The sequence below is a fragment of the Bison bison genome, unplaced genomic scaffold, assembly GCF_000754665.1.
Source record: "Bison bison bison isolate TAMUID 2011002044 unplaced genomic scaffold, Bison_UMD1.0 scf7180017522235, whole genome shotgun sequence".
Classification (NCBI taxonomy): Eukaryota; Metazoa; Chordata; class Mammalia; order Artiodactyla; family Bovidae; genus Bison; species Bison bison.
The window spans coordinates 1-1,593 of record NW_011404867.1 but is presented as its reverse complement, the minus strand read 5'-3'; the positions used below and the strand labels follow the sequence as shown (position 1 = coordinate 1,593).

At 44.4% G+C, this 1,593-nt stretch overlaps 1 protein-coding gene across 1 annotated transcript; it reads left to right on the top strand.

Annotated features, from left to right (window-relative positions):
• Positions 1–132: 132 nt before the first annotated feature.
• On the top strand, positions 133–622 carry LOC104996868 (sperm acrosomal protein FSA-ACR.1-like; the record flags this gene model as incomplete). Its single annotated transcript, XM_010851285.1, has 1 exon — positions 133–622. A coding segment is annotated over exon 1 (490 nt), but the record flags the coding sequence as incomplete, so codon positions are not given.
• Between the last annotated feature and the right edge of the window lie 971 nt (positions 623–1,593).

Below are 1,593 nucleotides of genomic sequence, written 5' to 3'. Positions count from 1 at the left end.
CTCCCACAACATGAGCCTTGCTTCATAGGAAAGGACGCCTTACCGGGGCATCCTCTCTCACCCTCACCATCTCTCTTCTATTACTTCTCCACCCCAGCAGCATCAGCTCAATCTGATGAGTTTCTTGGCTCTATGGATCATCAAGCATCAGTTCAGCAACTCTCAAGTGACTACTTTTCACTTGCAAACCCTTTGGATGAGGCTTTATATGAGACTTCTTCAATCGACAACACTTTGAGTGAGCGTGGCTCAAGTGAGACCGCTGCAGCCCAACACGCTTCCGGTGAGCCCTTGGCAGTTGAACACGCAAGTGGGCCCGCTCCAGTTGATCACGCTACTGCGGTTGAGCATGCTCCAGGGGAGGCTGCTGCAGGTGAGCACACTCTGAATGAGCACACTCCCGGTGAACAACTTTCTGTGGAACAACCTATAGGTGAGCAGCCTCTAGGTGAACAGTCTGTCGGTGAACAGGCCGTAGGTGAACAGCCCACAAACGAACAGGTTGCAAGTGATAAACCTGCAGGAGAACAGTCTGCAGTTGAACCGATCTCAGCCGAACAGGTCTCAGCCGAATCATCAGCAGAACAGCCCTCAGAACTCCCACCTTCAAGCACATTCTCAGGTGAGTCGTATTTGCATGGGTACCCTTCCTTGACTTGCGGGGGGAAGTAGGTGACACATCAAGAAAGCCAGTTTTAAGACATTCAGAAGAAAGAACAGTTCAGACGGAACGAACAACTCTCTCAAAGAATCTCTTTACATTTCTTTGCAATAATCCCCAGAGGCAGAATTCAGGTGTTGTGGGGCTTTTGAAGGCTAAACAGTTCAGAGGGCCCTCTTTAAGAAAAACAAAATACAAACTGCCAGCTGTTCCTGCAACTTCATTCCACATTAGAAATTAGGAAAATGAATGCCCACAGCTCCACTGGAAGAAGGGGCTCATGGAAGACAACCTTGGTGAGCTTCAGGCTAAATCAGCCTATTCACAAACTATGTTAAAATCTTTGCAAATCCTCCAACAACATGGCTAGCACCAGACAGGTAGCTCTGGGCTTTTTTTGTCTGAACATGATGTCAGTGGAAATAATAAACAATCCTTAATAATAGAAAAGTTTTATTTGAGCCAAACTGAGGACTAGTTGGCTTCGCAGATTAGTCTGAGAAACGGCCCTGGAGAAGCAGTTTTCGGCAGTTTTATATCTCGTCCAGACAAGGCATATTGAACAAGTCAGGGTTATATTTCTTCACGGTTTTAAAAAAACACAACAGACCAGTTCATACACATACAGCACGTACAGTTTGGGCTCCCCACCTGGAAAGGGAGTTTAATCATCAGTGGAGGACTTGAATCGGTGTCCCAGAAAGAAGGGTATTTAATCTTTATTTTTAATATGAACTTTTAACTTCTTGTCAATGTGACGTTTTCTTTACTAATTAAAAGAGATGTACAATGTATGTTTGATAGACCACAAAGAAGCTATTGTAGTTAGCAAAAAATTCAAGTTAACTCATGTATAAGCCAGAATGACTTCTCTAGACCTCAATATGTGACCATTTCTTTTATCATTGGAAAGTAAAGCATGCCAACACTTT